At 35.5% G+C, this 18360-nt stretch overlaps 1 protein-coding gene across 12 annotated transcripts in view; it reads left to right on the plus strand.

Moving 5' to 3' along the window:
* The window catches only part of KDM6A (lysine demethylase 6A), a 200846-nt gene that overhangs the window by 72871 nt on the left and 109615 nt on the right, over window positions 1-18360 (plus strand). For 10 of the 12 annotated variants that reach the window (XR_008958921.1, XR_008958922.1, XM_026513341.3 and 7 more), the window contains exon 4: window positions 3527-3576. The exons of the other annotated variants lie outside the window; for them this stretch is intronic. Coding sequence is in view for 8 of the 10 variants with exons in the window: in XM_026513341.3 (XP_026369126.1) it covers window positions 3527-3576 (50 nt within the window). In the remaining 2 variants the exon portion in view is untranslated. The remainder of the gene's footprint in view (window positions 1-3526; window positions 3577-18360) is intronic. 12 annotated transcript variants of the gene reach the window in all.

Consider the following 18360-nt stretch of genomic DNA (forward strand, 5'->3'; position numbering starts at 1 on the left):
AATTTCCTTGTTGTTTCCTCCTCTTCTCTCCTGTCTTCATGAGGTAAAGGGCAAAATAAAGGAGATTGTGTGAGAAAGAATACAGAATGCTTGAGTTGTTATAAAGTTAAATTTAACTTGCTTCTCATTGTTATCTTTTGCATTTATTTTTTTTAGACCCAGCTTCTTTGTTAGTACTTTGCCAGTTTTTAAATAATCTTTTAAATTATATTTTTCTTTTTTTAATCTAAAAGCCTAAATGGGCTTATTTAAAAACAAAATAAAACTCAAAATTATGAAAAAATAATTCGAAGTCTGTTCATAAATAAAGCTGGTTCCCAGGTTTAAAAAGATCTGAGCTTTGGAAATTGATTGATACAGAGTGGATAGTCATATGTTTGGGCACACCATTTTTTGTTAAGTGGCAAGAGAAAATGACAATCTTGCCTGAAGTAATGTTAAAAAGATTTCCTAGTGAGATGAAGAAGGACTTCTTGAACCAATAGAGAGCTCAAGGATCACAAAGTGAAGATTAGATGATTTAGGGAAGGAAGAGCCTAGTAAGATAATATGCTACAGTCATTGTGAAAAAGGTTTTAAGCATTATATGGATGTCCGAACAAATGATTTCCCTTATTCTCTGTTAAGGACTTTAGAAAAGTCTAGTTACAGTGGACTAGGAATTCTTTTTCATGGATAAGTAACTTACTTAGAGATTTGAAATGATGACTTTGCTTTGATTAGAAGGATTTCACTAGAGACTGGTGATGGGTACTTGTATCGTCTTTAGAGTTTGAATGATATATTGGGATTAGGAATCAGAAAATATGTTAAGTTCTTTTCTTAAAATAGGATGCTAGGCCTAATGGGGCAGAGTATAATTGGAAAAGTAACACATGCTCATGGAAGGAGTGTCTCATTTGGAAATCTGTGCTTGCACTTTGGAGCATTTACTTTCTTGACTTTGAATTTGAGGGTTCATATTTATTTCTTGGTTCACCGTATAGTAGTACGGATGCCAGTTTCTCCCAGCTGATAGTCACATAGGCTTCTTGTACCTCATGTTTCATTTACTTTGGAAGACACCATACTATCTTTTTAAGGGCTCCTCCCAATTTTAAAATGGGAATTTTATGAAGTTATTAGTCAGGTTATTGGAAACATGCCTTCCAGAGTTGTTGGAATCCTAGAACACCATTGAAAGGGCAGTCCAGATTTAATATGGTGAGTGCACAAAATTGTTAGGGACCCTGACTTTTATTGGTTAGGATGATTTTGGTACAAAAGCAAAGAACTGATTCTAGCTTAAATAATAAGCAAATTGATTGCCTCCCACAACTGGAACTTCACGGGTGAGTTGTGTACGGGGCCTAGTTTAGATCTACAAGTATCCAGCTATGTTCCATTTGTTTCCTCTGCTATCTTCTATGGGCTTCATACTAAGAATAGTTCCCTTTGTGGTGGCATTTAGTGATATATAGGTTTCCTTGTTCGCATCCAGCAGTAGAGGGAAAGTACCTTTCCCACGACTGCCATTTATAAATCAGTGATGATTGTTTGTTCTCTTCCAGTTAGAATGGTAAGTTGGATTGCTTTTCTTTTTAGAAGACTGTTAATCAGTGACCTTTATGAGCCAGCAACAATCATGTGTGAAGAACTAGAAAATGTGGGATGGTTTGCAATCAACTTTTCTCTAAAACGACGTATTTCTGAATGCCCTTCCAAGGATAGGTTGGTTGGCATCATCTTTATGCCAAAAAAGATGAACACTACTTAAAAAAGTTAACTTGATGATATTTTTGGGTAATACTTCTCTAATTTGAACATGTTTAGAAAGTTCTCTGCATTATATTCACATATATTTTAGCTGTTTACTGATAAACAATATGAAAGCATTACACATGCAGTTCTAGAAAATATTAATTTCCCCCCATAAAAATTTTATACTTGCTTAATCTTTATGTGAAAAATCTAAGTCTTTTTTTTTTTTTTTTTAAAGATTTTATTTATATATTTGACAGAGAGAGAGACGGCGAGAGAGGGAACACAAGCAGGGGGAGTAGGAGAGGGAGAAGCAGGCTTCCCTCCGAGCAGGGAGCCCGATACAGGGCTCAGTCCCAGCACCCTGGGATCGTGACCTGAGCCGAAGGCAGAAGGTTAATGACCGAGCCACCCAGGCGCCCCATGAAAAATCTAAGTCTTTTTTAAATTGAGGTATACTTGATCTATAACATTAGTTCTAGGTGTTGTATAATATAATGATTCAGTGTATATATTGCAAAATGAGCACAGTAAGTCTAGTTAACATCCATCACCATACATCGTTAAAATTTTTTTTTTCTTGTGATGAGAACTTTTAAGATTTACACCCTCAGCAACTTTCAAATACACAATACAGTATTATTAACTGCGGTCACCATGTTGTAAATTATATCCCCATGACTTATTTATTGCTCAACAGTTTTTTAAAAAGGACTCTCTACCAATTCTAAAGTATATGTATAATTTTTAGTTTACTTTTTTTTTTTTTAAAGATTTTATTTATTCGACAGAGATAGAGACAGCCAGTGATGGAGGGAACACAAGCAGGGGGAGTGGGAGAGGAAGAAGCAGGTTCACAGCGGAGGAGCCCGATGTGGGGCTCGATCCCAGAATGCCGGGATCACGCCCTGAGCCGAAGGCAGACGCTTAACCGCTGTGCCACCCAGGCGCCCCTAGTTTACTTTGTTTTTTTAACCTGGGTTTTTGGATTGACAGGAACCGTAATTTTTTCCATAGCCTTTTATGCCTCGTGGTGGATTTAGGGGTATGGGATGCCCTATTTTGGAATTGAGTTGGAGTAAGTTAATTGTGGGCTGGATATTTGTTGTTGTTGTTGATTATATGAAAGGAAACATCACAAAAGAAATACTCCTTTTCCTCTTTGAGATGGTTGAGCTCTTAGTCTTTCTTAGAAGTCAGATCCCGGGGCGCCTGGGTAGCGCAGTCGTTCAGCGTCTGCCTTTGGCTCAGGGCGTGATCCTGGCGTTCTGGGATCGAGCCCCACATCAGGCTCATCTGCTGGGAAGCCTGCTTCTTCCTCTGCCACTCCCCCTGCTTGTGTTGCCTCTCTAGCTGGCTGTCTCTCTGTCAAGTAAATAAATAAAATCTTAAAAAAAAAAAAAAAAAAAAAGAAGTGAGATCTCTTGTGGGAACAAATAATTCATCACATTCTGAAGTAGACTTGGAAAATCTTAATCCTTTTATCAGATTTGGTCTGTGAGGAAGGCCATGTTGATTTAAGAGGTAGCCTAGATTCTGTTCAAGATTAGGTCTGAGATATGAACAGTTTTACATCTTTGAACTCCTATATATTTGATATTTGTTATTATGTCTGACTATGAGGAGGGGAGGCCCCAGATTTCTAAATTGTTTGGTCTTAAATATCACTATCTGTTGGAAGGTGGTGGTGGGTATGATGGGAAGCTTGTTGTGATGTTTCTTAAAAATGTATTATTGATTTGATATGGGACGTAATTGGGACTCACACTTATTTTCCCTCTTTCAGCATTATCTGCATACCAGAGGTACTACAGTTTACAATCTGACTACTGGAAGGTTAGTGAATATTTGCATGTCTGTTTCCTACTTATTTTTTAGGCCGATTACTGCTGGTTATGCTCAAAATGAATTGTGCACTTTTTTCTTTGTTTTGTTAATTACTTTAAAAACGTTGTAAGTAAAGGAGATTGGAAAGGAAAGTGTTCTTCGTATTATCTTGTATGAACCACCTTGTATTTTATTAAAAGAGAGAGATTACTCTGACACAGTTTATTGGTCTAAGATGATCCTAAGTGTAAGAATTTAAAAGTAAGTAAAACCAAAGGGCAACAAAATGATTCTTTTTTTTTTTTGTCTTAAGTTGGTACCTGGGAATAAATGAAGGCTTTTATTGGATGCATAAGATAGGTATATAAGATTGAAAAGGCAAGGAACGATGGGAAAATTACAATAGAAATCTTTCTTAGTACAGTCTGTCTGTAATTGGAGCTCTGAGGACAGCTGAACCTAACCATTTTTTAAAAGATCTACCTAAATGAAGAACTGTGAGTCATCCATTTTCTTAGTTTAAGCAGTTCATAAAGTTACCTGGGCAGGTTAATCTTCACATCATGTTTATTTTTAAGCATAAGTTTATTGATGAGTGGGGTTTCTTTATCTAAATTGCCATTTTAGATTTTTAAGGTATATTTTATTTTTCCATCACCTAGTTTATCTTTCTTTTCAATTTGTAGAAGTTTTAACAATATATTTTGGTCATTTAAAAAAATGTATTGAAAATATCTTTTCCAGTCTGTGGCTTTACGTTTACTTTTAAAAGCTTGTTGAAGTATAGTTTTTACATAGCATAAAATTCAGCTGTTTTAATTATGCAGTTCAATGACTTTTAGTAAATTTTCACGAGTTGTACAACCATAACCACAGTCTTAGTCTAGGACATGTCCATCTCCCCATAATGAAACCTCATGCCCAACCTCTGGCAAGTACTACTCTACTCTCTGTCTCTGTGTATTTGTATTTTCTGGATATTTCATACATATGGGATCATATCATATGTGTTTTTTTGTGACTGGCTTCTTTCACTTAGATACGTTTTCAAGGTTGATCCATTCGTAGCATGTATTAATACTTAATTGCTTTTTATTATTTAATATTCCATTGTATGGATATACCGTGTTTTATTCATTAGTTGATAGGCATTTTAGTTGTCACTTTTTGGCCATTGCGAATAATGCTGCCACGAACATTTGTGTTCTTGTGTGGACGTAGATTATAATAATGCTGCCATGAACATTTTGTGTTCAAGTTTTATGTGGACATAGATTTTCAGTTCTTTGGGGTAGATGGCCAGGAGTGGAATCGCTGAGTTTGTAGGGTAAATTTATGATTAACATTTTAAGAAACTGTTTCCCAGAGTGGCTATAATGTTTTACATTCTCACCAGCAATGTATGAGGGTTTCAGTTTCTCCCTTTCTTGTCAGGACTTGTAATTGTTCAGTGTTTGAGTGTAGCCATCCTAGTGGATATGAAGTAGCATCTTATTGTTTTTATTTCCATTTTTCAAATGACTGATAATGTTTAGCATCTTTTTAACATACTGGCTATTTGTGTATATTCTTCGGTGAAATACCTGTGCAAACCGTGTGTGTGTGTGTGTGTGTGTGTGTGTGTGTGTATTAAAATAGGTATGTTGTCAGAGTTTTTTATACATTCTGGATACAATCTCTTATCAGATACTTAATGTGTAAATATGTTTTCAAAGTCTGTGGCTTGTATTTTCACATTCTTGGTGTAGTATATTTTGAAGTGCAAAAAATTTGAATTTTGATGCTGTCCATTTTTCTCAACCTTTTATTTCTTGTGCTTTTAGTGTTGCACATAAGAAATCTTTGCCTAACTCAAGGTTATGAAGATTTATTCTGTAGTTTATTCAAATCAGTTGCTTCAATTTTTGCCTTTACAGATAGTAATGCAGTAAGTAGTAAAAGTGTCTTTTCATATTTTTGTTAGTGATTCTTTGGTGTATAAGTGGGATCCTTTATAAGGTTAAGTGTTAAATACAGCTGCTTTGGGAGTGCTGATTTCCCCTTGATCTTAACCAAGAAAGTTTATGTCAGCAGGGTTTTTGTATCTGATAGGTGAGAAATGGTGCTTATTGTTGTTTTAATTTGCATTTTCTTAATTGTTAGCAAGGTTGAGGTTTTTGAAATTAAAGTTTAAAGACTATTTCTTTTTCTTTGAAATATTCATTCATATCTCTTGCCTAGTTTTCTATTTTTGTGTGGGTCACTTATTTTTGTTTTATTACAGCTATATTTTGTAGGAAGTATTTATCCTTTATCTGCAGTACAAGTTGCAGTTTTCCATTGTTGTTTTGCTTTGCTTTTGTGTGTTTGTTTTTGCCCGTGCAGAAGTCTTTTATTTCTTTGTAGTCAAATTTATCAGTCTTTTCCTATTTTGAGTTCTAGGACAGGTTTTTTCCTTGTTCTCAGGTGTTAGAAAAATTCACCCACATACTCTTTATTAGTACTTGAATGGTTTTTATTTTTTAATTTAAATCTCTGTCCCGTTTGAGATTTAATTTATCCTTGATGTATACTGTGAGGAACATCTAAGTTTATCTTTTTCCTTATGGCTAATTATCCCAACACAATGTATTGTTAAAAAATCTATCTTTTCCTCTAGTAATTTGAGATGTTGTCTTAATTGTATGCTGAATTTTCATGTGCAATTTTGTCTGCTTATGGGTTTTCTGGTGTATTTTGTTAGTCTGTTTATGAACTAATTACCATACTATTTTGCTTCTAGAGATTTTATAATATATTTAAATATATGGTAGCACTCTGGCACCCTTTCCCATTGTTCTTGTTTTTAGGGTTTCCTTGACTGTCCTTTCTTGGTGGTTTTTCCAAATAAACTATCTAATTAAGTTGTTTAGCTCCACAAAAATATCTGATGATTTTTTTCACCAGCTTTTTTGAGGTATAATTTACATTATTTTAAGCATATAAGCTTGCTGTGTTCGGCAGTTTATGTGAGGTTGTGTAACCATTACTACAATTAAGATGCAGAATGTTTCCATCATTCAGTGTTCCCTTGTGCCCGCTTTACAGTTGATGCCCATTCTTGCTTGACCCCTGGTCCCAGGCAGGCAGTTATTTGCTTTCTATCTCTCTAGTTTTGCCTTTCCTAGAATGCCTCACAACTGGATCAAAGCAGCATGTATTCTTTTGTTTTTGATGTCTTTCATTTAGAGTGCTATTTTTGAGACTCATCCATGTTGTGTGTATCAATATTGTGTTCTTTTTAATCTTTAAGTAGTATTTCATAGAATGATTCTGCCACAGTTATTCCATTTATCAGTTGCTAGGCATTTGTGTTGTGTCCAGCTTGACGTAAATATAAATGAAATTCTGTGAACATTATTTGTCTTTGTGTGGACAGAGGTTTTAATTTTTCTTGGTATATGTACCTAGGGTTTGGAAATGCTGGGTCACGTTGCAGTTGTAGGTTTAATTGCCAAATTGTTTTCCAAAGAGGCTGTACCATTTTACATTCCAACTAGCAACATTTGATTTCTGGAGTTTTACATCTTTGTTAGTACCTGGTATTGTCAATCTCTTTTCACTTTAGCCATTCTAGTAGGTAAATAGTAGTTTTTCATCTTGGTTTTATCTACATTTTCCTGATGGTAGTGATTGATTCCTGATTGTCTTTATTTGTTCTGCTGGCTTTTTGTTTAATTTTCTCTTATTTAGGTAGAAGCTTAGATGATTAATTTTTTCCCCTAATATAAGTATTTAAGGTACCTGTTTTTGTTAGCATTGCTTTAATTGTATCCCACAAATTTTTATATATAGTATTTTTGTTACCATTTATTTGAAAATGTCTTCTACTTCCTCTTTCTTCTGACCCATGGGTTATTCGGATACATGTTATGTTATTTCAAAATATTTGGGTTATTTTAGATATCTCATTGTTAGTGACATTCTATTTTATTTATACAACATACTTTGTATGATTTCATTCTTTTGAAATATATTAAGACTTTATTGGTTCTACACTTGAAAACAGCTGCAGGATTTGCATTTTTGGTTGTCCTATGCTATGAACAACAGGGAAAGGCAGTTGATAGTGTTTTTCAAATTTCTGTCTTTGATGATTTTTGTGTTTATCATTTGCTGGGAGTTATTGCTTATGAGTGTGGAATTGCCTTTTAATTTTGCCCTTTTTAAAACAATACATTTTGAAGTTTTCTTACTAGGACGTATACATTTGTGATTGTTATTTTTACCTGATGAATTGACCCTTTTGTCGTTATAAAATAATTATTTTTACCTCTGGTAATTCCTTTTTGTCTTGACATATGTTTCATCTGATTTTAATACAGACATTCTGTCCTCCTTAGGCTTGCTATTTACATGATATATCCTTTTCCTCTTCTTTCCAACCTGATGGTATCTTTATATTTACAATTCTTCTTTTGTAGATAACTTATAAGTGGATCTTGCTTTTTTATGCAGTTTGAAAAATCTATTTTTTACTTGCACTGTTAAACCATTCACAGTAATGTACTCATTTATATGATTGGGTTTGTGTCTTAATTTGATTTTTCCTCTTCTGTTTGTCCTTTCAGTTTCTTGGTCTTATGTTCTTCCTTACCTACTTTCCCTACTCTTTTTTTGATATTTGAATGTGTTTTACAATTACTTTACTTTATCCTGTTGTCCATTTCAGCTCTTCTTTCCATTATTCGTTCACTGGGATTATAGTATATATCTTTAATTTTTCAGTCTTCAATTTAATATATATCTTCAATTTCTCAGTTAATACTGTATCAATTCACATAAACTGTGGAAAGTTTGCAATTACGTAAGTCCACTTCTTACCCATCCATGTCCTTTATGTGATAGTTGTTATATCTATTAAATTTACATTATTAACTCCATGAGATGATCTTTTGCTTTGAACAGGCCTATATATTACAATGTTATTAGTAATGGTTTGTATTTACCCATATGGTTATCATTTCTGATACTCTTCATTACTTTCTGTGACTCATTTCCATGTACTATCATTTTCTTTTAGGCCGAAGAACTTCGTTTAGCATTTCTTATAGTAAAGATCTGGCAGAAATGAATTTCTTTTATCTGAAAATATTTTTTGACTTCATTTTTAAAGGGCATTTTTGCTGGTTATGGAATTAACGGCTTGGCTTGCCTTTTTAAAGTGAAGTTCTACCTCCTTGCCTTCCTCTTTCTTTTTTTTTTTTTTTAAAGATTTTATTTATTTATTCGACAGAGATAGAGACAGCCAGCGAGAGAGGGAACACAAGCAGGGGGAGTGGGAGAGGAAGAAGCAGGCTCCCAGCGTTGGAGCCTGATGTGGGGCTCGATCCCAGAACGCCGGGATCACGCCCTGAGCCGAAGGCAGACGCTTAACCGCTGTGCCACCCAGGTGCCCCTTGCCTTCCTCTTTCTAATGAGAAATCAGCTCTTAATTGAACCACTGTCCCTGTACACAATTTTTTTGCTTCTTTCATGATTTGCTTGTTATCTTTGGCTTCCTATAGTTTGATCATGATAATATCACTGCATGAGCATCTTCATATTTATCCTGCTGGAGCATTTTGAATTTGCATTAAATAGGGGAAATTTTTGTCGTTATTTCTTCAAATAATTTTTTGTTCATTTTCTTTCCTTCTGGGGATCCAATTCATGTAGGTTAGATAATTTGTTTTTATATAAATGTCCCTAAGGGGCTTTTTTTTTTTCTGTGGTCTTCACATTGGATAATTTGTTTTTCTGTTTTGAAGTTTATTCTTTCTTTGTTGTCATCACTTAATTATTAGTCCAGTCCATTGAATTTTATTTCAGATATTACATTTTTCAGTTAGAGATTTTCCATTGGTTTCCTGTAAAATTATTTCTTAGTTGAGATTTCCTGTCTTTTTAATTATGAGCTTGTTTTGTTGATGATAATTAGAATAGCAACTATAAAATCTTGTCTGCCATTTTCTTTTTTAAAATTAAAAAAAAATTTTTTTAAAAGATTTTATTTATTTACTTGACAGAAAAAGAGCGCACAAGCAAGGGGGGGGGGCTGCGTGGGTGGGTGATGGGAGCAGCAGAGGGAGCTGCAGAGGGAGAGGGACAAGCAGGCTCTCCACTGAGCAGGGAGCCAGATGTGGGACCTGATTCCAGGACCCTGGGATCATGACCCAAGCCAAAGGAAGATGCTTAACCAACTGAGCCACCCACATGCCCCTTGTCTGCCATTTTCTAGCATCTTTATCATTTTGGGTTTGGTTTCAGTTGATTTTCTAATTTCCTGAGATTGTGTTCTGTTTTCCTGGATCTTTGTATTTGTGTAATTTTGTGTTAGGTACTGGACATAATGAAAATTATACTGTCTTGGTTCTATTATTTTCTTCTAGGGAGGTTCCCTCCACCTTTCTCTTTTATCCCCCCACCTTTATCTCTTTTATCTTTATTGGACTTGAACCGCAAACTCAACTTCCTTGGGTGGCAACTTAACTATCAATTTAGATCTTTTGTCTTTAACTTAGTTGAGTCTGTAACTTGCATACAGGAATTAGTCAGACATGTGGATAGAATTTAGAATTCTCTGGCTCTTCTTTTTCTGGAATTTCCCTTTATTTAGTGGGTTGTGATCTCTCCTGGTTCCAGTCTTAAGGTTTTCTATTTTAGAAAGACTGCTTTTTCTACTAATGACCCACTCTCACATGTGCTATGCCTGGCAGCAAGTTAATAGCTGGGAAAATGGAACTCAGCCCATACAACTTTCCTCCTCTAAGAATGGCCTTTCATATTAGTTTCCAATTGCTGTTTTAGCAACTGACCACAAATTTAATTACCTTACAGTTTTGAAAGTCAGAATCCCAAATGAGGCTTAGGGGAATCAAGTTGTCAGTAGGGCTAGTTCTTTTTGGAGGCTCTATTGGAGAATCTCTTGCCTTTTCCAGCTTCTGAAGTTTATCCACATTCTTTTGGCTCATGGCCCTGTATCTTACTGCATTTTGTCCCCTCATTGCCTTTGGCCTTTAACTTTCTTGCCTCCCTCTTACTAAGGACTCTTGTGATTACATCAGGTTTAACCTGGGTAATTCAGGATAACCTTCCCATCTAACAATCCATTTAATCACAACTGCAGAGTATGTTTTGCCATGTAAGTTAAATATTCTCAGTTTGGGGATTTAGGATATAGAATTTTAGGGGCCACTATTCAGACTGCCACTTCTTTCCACTGGAATCTGCCTGTATCTGTTTACTTCTCAGTGCCTTTAGTTAGCTGCTTTATTTTATGTATTACAAATAAACCAGAGGTTATAGTTATTATAAAGCTGTAGTTATTTTATAGTTATGTCTCTAGGAGGGTCTTCACCAGTGTCATCTTACTAATTAGCCTTAATTGGAAGCAATAGTGTGATAATGTATCGATACCATTTTGCTTGCTTTTGAACTTTTAATAAAGATGTAATTGTGTAGCATATTTTTAAGTCTTGTCTTCTTTCAGTCAGTACTGTATATGTTAAATTCATCCCTGTAGTTGTATAGTGCAGTAGTTTGTTTTCATTGCTGTGTAGTACTTTGTTATATGAATATGCCACAATTTATTCATTTTATTGTAGAAGGAATTTGGTTTTTAATGAATTTTGGCTGTTACTGATTGTAACTTTGCAAGGTTTTGATGCCCTGGTAGTTGTCTGATGCCTGAAAACAGATTTAAAACAATATTTTGTCCAGCTTTTCTAGCTATAATTACTTGGGTAGAAGAGGGAATTGGGATTTAAGTCCAAAACACATTAGTCTACCATTGCCAGCCATGGAACTCCCCTCTAATCTTACCTATAAGGAAAACTTAATGTAAAATTTATTATTTAAAAACGTACTGTAGATATTTCAAAAAATAAGAGAACATAATTATGGGATGCCCAATACATGGAATAGACTAGTTAGCCCTCAGAATAATTGATCATTGGTAGTTTCTAATTGTACAGAGTTCTTAACAGGCATTTTGAGGTCCTCCCAGGTGTCAAAAGCTGACTGACTTCCCAGATACCAAGAACACAAACCTGAGTTTATTGCTTACCGTGTTAAAGGAGAACACCACCTCTACAAAGCTTTGTTGGTATCCTAGGGAAAAAGGTAAGGTCAGAATTGATTGAGAATTGAAACTTTAAGACAGGTCTTTCAATTTGGGAGCTTGATTGGGTAAGAATCTCTACAAATGTAACAGTCCAGAAATGGTGGTTATAGCAAGGTAAGGAATTCGAGTTAAGGGATTTAAAGAATGGGCCTCAAACTATTGTCGATGCTTTGCATTGAAGAGTTGATGGTTACTATAATAATGGACAAACTATGTGCCTGGGTAGGAGACATGGAAAAGTAAAGTAATGCTAATGAAAACAGAGGACTAGCCAAGTCATATTAACATAGAATTTCCTGTGTGGTTTAGGTTCTCAGGTCCAGCCTAAGTGTGGGGGTAGATGTTTTTGGTTCTCTCAGGATTCAAGAACGTATACCAGATTTTGTCACTTGCAGACAATGCTACTTTAATTTCTGTTTTCTAAACATCAGTAAACAATGTAACAGTATTATTTGTGAGCCAATGAGTATTTACCCAGTGGCCGGTGGTGATCAGAATTCATATTCATGACAGTGATTTTTAGGTTTAACTTTTTATATTTATAGTTTTGTTTAATTTTGTGTGATTTATACCCACAGTGTATTGTAAGTTGAAGAATATAAGTATATGATTGATTTTTTTAAATATGACTGAGATAATTATGTCCTGAGTTTCAGTTGCACTTCTTTCTTCCAACCGCATCTCTTCAAAGCTGTCCTCTATGATTAGATCTTAAAAAATAAAGTGATTCGCCATTCTATAGGGCACCAGTTCTTCATCTGAAATTCTTGCATCCAGAATTATGTAGAGTGGAGTGGTTTTTTTTTTGGATTTCAGAAAGATAATAGTGCATTTACTGCATTACGTAATATCCCCTGTGGCAACAACATATTTACATCTCTGCAGTGATAGTATGATTGGTTATATTAAGTGGTAAGTAAGTAAAGACTTCCTGTAAATTCAAGTCAGGGTTTTCCTACCCAAAGAGTTTTGGTGGCTGATTTATGATCACCTTTAATTTTTGTTAGAGCCTTTTGGAATTCAGAATGAACAATTAGGTATCATTGATCTGTAATCCATGATTAAATCTTAATCTTTGTTTAACATTTCAAAACACAATAGTGTTTATTATATAATTAAAATCTGTAATCCATGATTAAATCTTAATCTTTGTTTAGCATTTCAAAACTCAGTAGTGTTTATTATATAATTAAAAATTTATTTCTCGAGAGATCATACTTTTTCTTACCTAGTTCAGTACAAATGAGTCATTTTTGAAATAGTGGAAGTTTGCCAGTTTCATGACTGATCTGTCATGCCATTACACGTTGACTATTAGTGATTATAATAAATACCTTTGTAATGCTAGCTAATAATAAAAGCTTACTTACTCAACAACTCTATTTACCATGAAGAAATGGCATAATAATTAAAAAGCAATGTAGGGAAGAAAAGCTTTCTTCTGACTACTTAGGTTCATGGCTAGGGCCTGCAAATTACTTAAAACAGGCAGATTAACAGGAGGGAAAAAAAATAAGTTTACGTATGCAATGCATTTGCCTGTGGGAAAACTCAGTGATGAGTAACTCCAAGGGTGGCTAGAATTCGGAGCTCTATACCAACTTAGTAGGTGATGAGAGGGAGAAAGGGCACTTACAGGAAAACAACTTTTTTGGGAAAATAAATGGACCCTTAGGAGAATAGATGGAAGGTATGATAGTCTTGTGACAAAGTCAGTTAGAGTTCCTCTCTGGGAGGGAGTTTATGACACTTGGGTTCTTTTAGGAGGCTCTGCTTTTAACATATGAGGGATTCGAGGAACTCAGATGCCTTCAGCTCAAAATAATTCTTATGCCAAAGTGGCATACTTTGGAGTACCATGTCCTGATCCCCATCAACAATAGCAGCAAAACCTAAGGTCTTTCATGAGTCAGGGAAGTTTAGAAATTGCTGTTACGGTTTATAGTATGAAGTAGAAAGGTAGGAATAAAAAACGGTGTGTATGCTGTTAATGGTGCTATGTATTTGAGTATACAAATAAATAGAAGATGGTAGGCTACATGTTAAAATGGGAAGAAATTCTGTTGCTTCCTGATGACTTCTATTAAGTATACTTTATTAAGCAGTTCTGATACACTTTTATTTATAACTGTGAACTTCAAAAATACATAAAAGCTACTCTTCCTCCTTTTTTTACTCCCACTTGAATTTAAGAAAAGAAAGAAAAGCTTTTGAATTATGGTAGTATGCTTATCTAAAAGAACCATTGATTAAAAGTTGCGTAAACTAGGGAACTTGTGGAATCTGTGCTTGTCTTCTGACTTTTCAGTGACTTCTTTTACACTAGTTATGTCAGTCACTAACTAGCTTTTACATTCATAGACAAGGGCTTTGTTGGCAATACAGGAATAAGTAAGATAGTTCCTGCTCTCAAGTTGCCCATATTCTTGTGAGGGGAGACACAACACAAATAAGCATATGTTTTTGTTAAGTGATATATTGGAGGGGCGCCTGGGTGGCGTGGCGGTTAAGCGTCTGCCGTCGGCTCAGGGCATGATCCCGGCGTTCTGGGTTCGAGCCCCACATCAGGCTCCTCCGCTATGAGCCTGCTTCTTCCTCTCCCACTCCTCCTGCGTGTGTTCCCTCTCTCGCTGGCTGTCTCTATCTCTGTTAAATAAATAAATAAAATCTTAAAAAAAAAGTGATATATTGGAGGTATTGAGGGCCATGAGGGGGGCGGAAGTGTGTGTCTTTGAGTAAAGGGTGTGGGAAAGTCTGAGTGAGGATTAGAAAGACTCTACAAAGAAGTTGCAATTTGAGGGAAGGATTCCAGCTGGGAGACCTGGAGAGGCTTTCCAAGAAGACAACTGAGCCAGCACATGAAAGTAACATCAGTAGGTGTTTAGGGAACTCTCAAGTTCTTGGTCTAGAGCAGAGGTCCAAAAACTTTCTTAAAAGAATGAAATAGTAAACGTTTTAGGCTTTGTGGGCCAAGAGACAACATCAGCTGTTCTGTAGGTACTTAACGAATCGGTTACAATGTAACCATTATAAAATGTAAAAATTATTTTTAGCTCTTGGGCTTTAAAGAAAAAATTTGACTGGCTAGTTTGTGGACTCCTGTTTTAGAGCCTGGGGTTATTGTTGGGGGTATAGGACTCAAAAGTGTGGAAAGAAAGGCAAGGGCCAGATAGATAGTAAATGGGTTTACAACAGGTAGCACAGGTCTGGAGGCTTCAATTTATTTCAGTATTTGTTCAATATCTAGTCAGTTTCTGTATCAGAGTCCTAAAGTTAAATAAAATGACTTCCAGGGATTGATTGAAATTGCATTCACTTTGTACATTAAAAAAAAAAACCTCTCATTGTAAAGAAACGACTGTCTTTCTCAATAAAATTTTATAATTTTCCATGAAGTTCTTGTGCATATTATAAGGAATATTTTATATTTTACAGCTTTATTGCTATTATAAATGTCCTTTTAATTTTTCAGATCTGCTGCTTGGCTTTTGTATGCTAAGTTAAATTTATCAAGCAATTTCACTAACTTATTACTAATTTGGCTAATTTGTCTAAATTACTTTGGATTTTCTATGTAGGCTATCCTGCCTTTGTAATTCGTAGTTATTTTGTTATTTCATTTCCAGTTTTTTTGATCTTTTTGCCTGCCGTTGTGGTAATTAGGATGCCAGCACAGTACTGATTGAAAGAGGTGATAAAGTACATTTGTTGTTTCCCTTCTTAAAGGGAAAGTTTTAAATGTTTTACCATTAGTATGATTACTAAAAGTTATTTTTTTTCGTAAATAACAAATGAAGAAGAGAAAGGAACTTATTTACCAAAAGCCAACTGTTAAAAACACCATTTTAAAAGTCAGCATTTTTCTTTTGTATGCAAATGCTTATTCTGCATCTGCTGAGATAGTTTTACATTTTTTTCTGTTTAAACCAATCTTGTATCTCTGAGGTAAGTTCAAATTGGTAATAAGTTTTTATCATTGTTAGGTGATTGGGGTCACTAACTTGTAATATCTTTACATTAAAAAAAATTTATTTGAGAGAGAGAGAAAGAGAAAGTGCAAGCAGGGAGAGCGGCGGAGGGAGAGAATCCCAAGCCGACTCCCTGCTGAGCCCTGAGATCATTACGTGAGCCCACACCAAGAATTGGAAGCTCAGCGGAGTATGCCACCAAGCGCCCCATATGTTGCATAGGTTTTGAGTAGTCTTGTCCATAACTCTCTTTTGTGAGTCCTCTTATTTTTAATGTGCAGGGGTTTTGTTTTTGTTTTTTGTTTTTTTTACAGCATGTGAGACTTATCAAGAGTTTTATATATCATGCTTTATCCATTGAGCACTTAATCATGTGCCAGATAAATTTTTGGAGGTGTTAGATACATTGCCTCCTTCTAATAAAAATCTCAAGTGCCAGGTAGTATTTTACATGTATAATCTTATTTAATTCCTCAAAGCAACGCTGTGAAACTGAGACTCAGTTAATTAACTTGTTTCATGAGTCTTAATAGGTAGTAAATAATAACGCTGGAGTTCTAACCCAAGTCTGATGGCCTCTACAGCCTGATTTCTTGATCACCATGCAATATTATGCATAAATTTTGGGAGCAAAAGTTCTCCTCTCATGCTATAATTTCGGACATGATGGCTATAATGAGCTTTAGCAATCTCTTTTGCTCTATTGTTATAACTGGGAAAACCCTTTTAAGTGTTCAAATTAAGGAAGTGATTCAGTATAAATTGAATTTAGCAAAGTATTAAATTCTTTGATGAAAAATGTGAAACAGGTTATTGAAGGCTGTTAGAGATTGATTTATTCAGCAGCAAACCTTTCCTAAAGAACTTACATATGCAGGTACTTTGCCATAGGGATCGAAAGATGAATTGGGTTCTATCTCTACCAATTAGACTCATATTCTAGTGGAGGAGATAAGTAGCATATCTGTAATAGACATAGATATTCATTTGGAAACATGTATCAGAAAACCTGACTCTCTTTGGGCTTGGGAATGCACCAGATCCTACTTCTAGAAAAAAGAGGTGAGTGATGTGTTAAAGGATGAATAAGAATTTGCCAGATTGAGAAGTGAGTTGAAGGAAAGATGGCATTTGCTTTTTTAGCAGAGGAAGCAAACATGTTTAAAATCACAGAAATGTGTAAGAGCATATTTTATTCATAGATACGCATGTTATTTGTCCTGATTGAAGTGGTGGCTATGAGATTGGGAAAATTGAGCAAGGGTCATAAAATGAAACCCCTTTGAGTCATGCTAGGTTGTTAGTGACTCTTTGGAGGAATTTCAAATAGAACAGTGTCATGTTAGAGTTTTTGAAAGCTCATTGGCAGTGGTGTGGAATTGAAAGGGGGGAAATGGTGGGGGAGGTTAGAATTTGGGAGAGGAGTTAGGAAACTTGGAAGAGGCCAGGTAGACAAAGTTGAGGTTCTTACCCAGAGAAGGGCAGTAAGAATGGAAAGGGGGTTGGTTCAGAGGTTTTTAGGTTGTAAAATGAGTTTTATGAATAGAATGAATGTGGTTTAGGGTGGGAAGGAGATGAAAACAAAAACAGGACTACTTTTGTCTTGCCTAACTGGTGAGATTGTTACCACTATGTAAAATCTTCAGTACTATTAAAATATCAGGGCGCCTGGGTGTCTCAGTGATTAAGCGTCTGCCTTCAGCTCAGGGCGTGATCCCGGGCGTTCTGGGATTGAGCCCCACATCAGGCTTCTCCACTAGGCGCCTGCTTCTTCCTCTCCCACTCCGCCTGCTTGTGTTCCCTCTCTCGCTGGCGTCTCTCTCTCCCTCTGTCAAATAAATAAATAAAAATCTTAAAAAAAAGAAAAATCAGATTCCTCTTCGGTCTAAGATTTATGGAGTTTCAGGTATTTGTAGTGTATCCAACAGGTGGAGGTAACCGGAGGCATTTGGAAATTTGTTCCTGGAGCTTTACAATGCCTTCAGACTCCCCATCCCCCTTTTTGGTCCCCAGATAGGATGAATAGCAGATTTTTTTTGTTCCCACTGTGTATCACTAACTATGTGGGATTAGTATCAGAGAAGAATAAAATTAAGAAATTTGATATTTTTTAATAGTTTGGCTTGATTACATTTCTTAATGATATCCCTGTATAAAAATATGGTTATCTTCAAAGGTGATTACTGGAATATGGGATGTTGGTGGTGCTATAATCAAACTGCTATTCTATCCAAAGATTACATATTTTAACAATATCTTGATAATCTCATCATTTAGAACCCACTTAGTTGCCCAATATGACTAGCTTTAGCTTTGGTCTTGTCTAAAGAAGTTTTTAGAAGCTTGAATATTAACTTATTCATATTCTCTTTTGTTAATCTCAACCTCCCTTTGTCTGGGAAACAGCTGCCTTTGTACTATTGCTGCGTGCTTATAGGATGCTAGGTCTAACCTTTCCTCAGAAAACCCAAACCATGGTAAATAAAAGTAGCTGTGGCCTCAAGGGGAGGGGGCAGTATTCTGATCTTAAATTTACTGGTACTCTTCTGTCTTTAAAGAATGTTTTCCTTTTTTTTTTTTTTTAAAGATTTTATGAGAACACATGCGTACGCGCGGGCTGGGGGAGGGACAGAAGGGAAGGGATGAGGGAGAATCTTGAGCAGACTCCATGCTGAGCTTGAGGGGTTTGATCCCTCAGCCCCT

The sequence above is a fragment of the Ursus arctos genome, chromosome X, assembly GCF_023065955.2.
Source record: "Ursus arctos isolate Adak ecotype North America chromosome X, UrsArc2.0, whole genome shotgun sequence".
In the NCBI taxonomy this organism is placed as follows: Eukaryota; Metazoa; Chordata; class Mammalia; order Carnivora; family Ursidae; genus Ursus; species Ursus arctos.